This window comes from Rhinopithecus roxellana, chromosome 19 (genome assembly GCF_007565055.1).
Source record: "Rhinopithecus roxellana isolate Shanxi Qingling chromosome 19, ASM756505v1, whole genome shotgun sequence".
Lineage (NCBI taxonomy): Eukaryota > Metazoa > Chordata > Mammalia > Primates > Cercopithecidae > Rhinopithecus > Rhinopithecus roxellana.
The window spans coordinates 73,475,717-73,479,143 of NC_044567.1; the positions used below are offsets into that span (position 1 = coordinate 73,475,717).

General features: G+C 53.6%; 1 protein-coding gene across 1 annotated transcript; it reads left to right on the forward strand.

Annotated features, from left to right (window-relative positions):
- Positions 1–1,866: 1,866 nt before the first annotated feature.
- On the forward strand, positions 1,867–2,623 carry LOC104678370 (uncharacterized protein FAM215A). The gene has a single exon (XM_010383618.2). It carries the CDS (start codon positions 1,963–1,965, stop codon positions 2,302–2,304), a length of 342 nt encoding a protein of 113 aa, XP_010381920.2. The 5' UTR covers positions 1,867–1,962; the 3' UTR covers positions 2,305–2,623.
- Positions 2,624–3,427: the final 804 nt, after the last annotated feature.

Sequence of the window (3,427 nt, forward strand, 5' to 3'; positions counted from 1 at the left end):
TTATGCCACAATTTGTAGAAAATTAACAGTGTTTACAGAATTGTGACTATATAAATATTATTCACCACAGAGCTTAATAACGTGCTGTGAGGTCAGGCGCGGTGACTCACGCCTATAATCCCAGCACTTTGGGAGCGAAGGCAGGCGGATCACCTGAGGTCAGGAGTTCAAGACCAGCCTGGCCAACATGGAGAAACCCTGTCTCTACTAAAAATACAAAAATTATCCGGGCATGGTGGTGCCCCCCTGTAGTCCCAGCTACTCGGGAGGCTGAGGCAGAGAATGACTTGAACCTGGGAGGCGGAGGTTGCAGTGAGCTGAGATCATGCCACTGCACTCCAGCCTGGGCAACAGAGTGAGACTCCGTCTCAAAATAAAAAAAAATAAAATAAAATACACTCTGATGATGGCTGCTTCCCCCAAGGGTGCCTCATGCTGTCTCCTTTTCTTTCAGTGTCATCTACCATTATCATGCCCTCGTTCTCCTCCAGTGCTCTGGCAGAGCGGGTGGGGCCCATGCCCGCAGTGCCCTCTCCGAGTTCTGTCCTCCATGTGCTCAAGTTATCCCCTAAACTTGTCACATGTAGTCATCCCGGAATTTGCTTAACTGCTTCCTGGGTTGGTGCCTTTATTTCCTGGCTCCCTTCTCTTCTTGCTTAATTTCCCCTCCCTTTGCTGCAGCACATACTCAGTTAAGAATCCCTTTCTAGGCTGGGCGCGGTGGCTCAAGCCTGTAATCCCAGCACTTTGGGAGGCCGAGACGGGCGGATCACGAGGTCAGGAGATCGAGACCATCCTGGCTAACACATTGAAACCCTGTCTCTACTAAAAAAACTACAAAAAACTAGCCGGGCGAGGTGGTAGGCGCCTGTAGTCCCAGCTACCCGGGAGGCTGAGCCAGGAGAATGGCGTGAGCCTGGGAGGCGGAGCTTGCAGTGAGCCGAGATCTGGACACTGCACTCCAGCCCGGGCGACAGAGCGAGACTCCGTCTCGGAAAAAAAAAAAAAAGAGGCCAGGTGCCTTGGTTCACACCTGTGGTCCCAGGACATTAAGGAGCAGAGACAGGAGGATCGTTTGAGTCCAGGAGTTCAAGATTAGACTGAGCAACACGGGGTGACCTTATCTCTACAAAAAATTTAAAAGAAAATTAATTGGGTATGATGGCATGAGCCTGTGGTCCCCACTACTCAGGAGGCTGAGGTGGGAAGATCACTTGAGCCCAGGAGGTTGAGACTTGCAGTGAGCTGGGTTCACATCACCGCATTCGAGCCTGGACAACAGAATGAGACTGTCTCAAAAAAAAAAAAAAAAAAATTGTCCTTACGTCCATGTGGACCCCTGACTAGGTTTGCGCCCTAGACAGCCTTCCTCTGAGGGCAATTCAGGCGGTGCGACTCCAGCTTTAAATGGCCGCTAGAGAAATTTCACTAACCTGCCTTGGTGTTTGACCCTGTATAACCCCTTTCTTCTGGAGGTCCCTTTGGGTGGCAGTAGATATGGGATTTGGTGTCTGACAGATCTGGGGACAGATCCCAGCTCCAAATGGCAGAGTCTCTTTGCAGATTACAAGCCAAATACTTCGCACTATTTGCTGATCTTCAGGAAGTCAGTCTGTATTTCATCACAAGTCACATGGGGATAACACAGGAATGGCCTAAAATGCTCTCAGTACTATTCCTGAGTCATCCCTCAGGGCGGGGCTTGGTGTTAGGCATGGGGGGAAGGGAGTGTGGTGTTAGGCATGGGGGGAAGGGAGTGGGGTTGTGTGCAGAGGTAGACGTAGTTCTTGCCTTGCAGGGTCCCTGACCTGATGGCGACCCATGGTGGAGTCTTCACAGTGACAGACACCACTGTAAAAGCAGACCCAGGCTGTGCAACCCCCAAAGCAGGTCTCCTCACTCGCCGGGATAGATAGACTATTAGCCCCAATTCCTCAGCCCTGCCTGCACCCACCGCTTGCCATGGTTTCGTTGTGGGTGGAGGGTACTTTCCCGCCCCTTGACTTCGGGCTTGCCCACGTGGCTTCCTGTGGCCATGGAATGAAGCAGAAACGAAAGCCTGCCAGTTCCGAGCCCACGTCTGAAGACGCCTTAGGCGGTTTCGCGGGCCCCGTGCACTTCCACCTTCACCCAGAAGCCCTTCTCTGGTGCAGCCGCTGCTTCTTCAGCCTCGGCCCAGAAGGAACGGAGCCCCTGGCCGATCCGCAGGCCTTCAGGGAGCCGCAGAGCGCAGCGGCCGGCCCAGCGTTGAAGCCCAAGCCTTCGAAAACCTTATGCCAGCCGCCCTTTGGGATGGTTGATTAGCACGCGTTGCTGTGGCGGTAGCTCACCAACCCAATGCGTGCACCCGCTCCTTTATTAGGCTATAGGGCCTGTGGCTCCCACAGGGACCTGATACAACAGTGCGTTAAATAAGGAGCTTATTGAGCTCTCATGTCGTAAGTCGGTGGAGAAGTCCAGGGCTAGTGTGGGGGCTCCGGCGGGGGCTGTGGCCCCCATCCGCGTGGAACCTCCCCACGGTTCGCAGGTCGCGGTCTTCGGAGTCGTCAGCCCTGCGAGCCCGAACAGTTCACAGGGCAGCGCCAGATCCTCTTTCGAAAGCCACTCTCTAAAGCCTCAGCTCCAACCGGTTCCACTTCTGCTTCAGGCTCAGGATTTTCACTCTTCTGGAATGGGGGTGGCCCTCCCCCAGTCTTCAGAGTCGCAACAGTATCTCCCTCCCTCCAGGACCTCAGAGCCAGAGCTGGGCGAGAGGCCCTGACCTCCGCGATAGGGGTAGCAGCGTTCCTGTGAGGGTGGGGTCCTGCCTCCCATCCCCAGGCGCCCGGCCTCTCCCACCCTCAGCGCCCTGCTCACCTCCAGCTGAAGACGCCAGGGCACCTCTGCTTCCTCCTTGCCCTCTCTGCAGTACCGCACGCAGAGTGAACATAAAAGGGTTTAATACAGGATTTGCCAGGCGCAGGGACTCCTGCCTGTAATCTCAGTACTTTGGGAGACCAAGGCAGGAGGATCACTTGAGGCCAGGAGTTCAAAACTAGCCTGAGCAACAAAGTGAGGCCCGTCTCTAAAAATAATAATAATAATAATAATAATAATAATAATAATAGAGGTCCCTTTTTCTGGGAGATTGATGTAGGGGAGTGGGCGTGTGAGTTAGAAGGGAGGCATCCAGGATCAGTCATTTAAAGCAGCATCCAAGGATGCTCAAGGCTAGAGATCCACAGGTGTATTTTCAGAAACTGAATTTCCTGGCGGGGCGCAGTGACTCGTGCCTGTAATCCCAGCACTTTGGGAGGCCAAGGTGAGCGGATCACTTGATGTCAGGAGTTCAAGACTAGCCTGGTCAACATGGTGAAATCTGTTTTTAGAAAAATCCCAGCTATTCAGGAGGCTGAGGCAGGAGAATCACTTGAACCCAGAAGGCAGA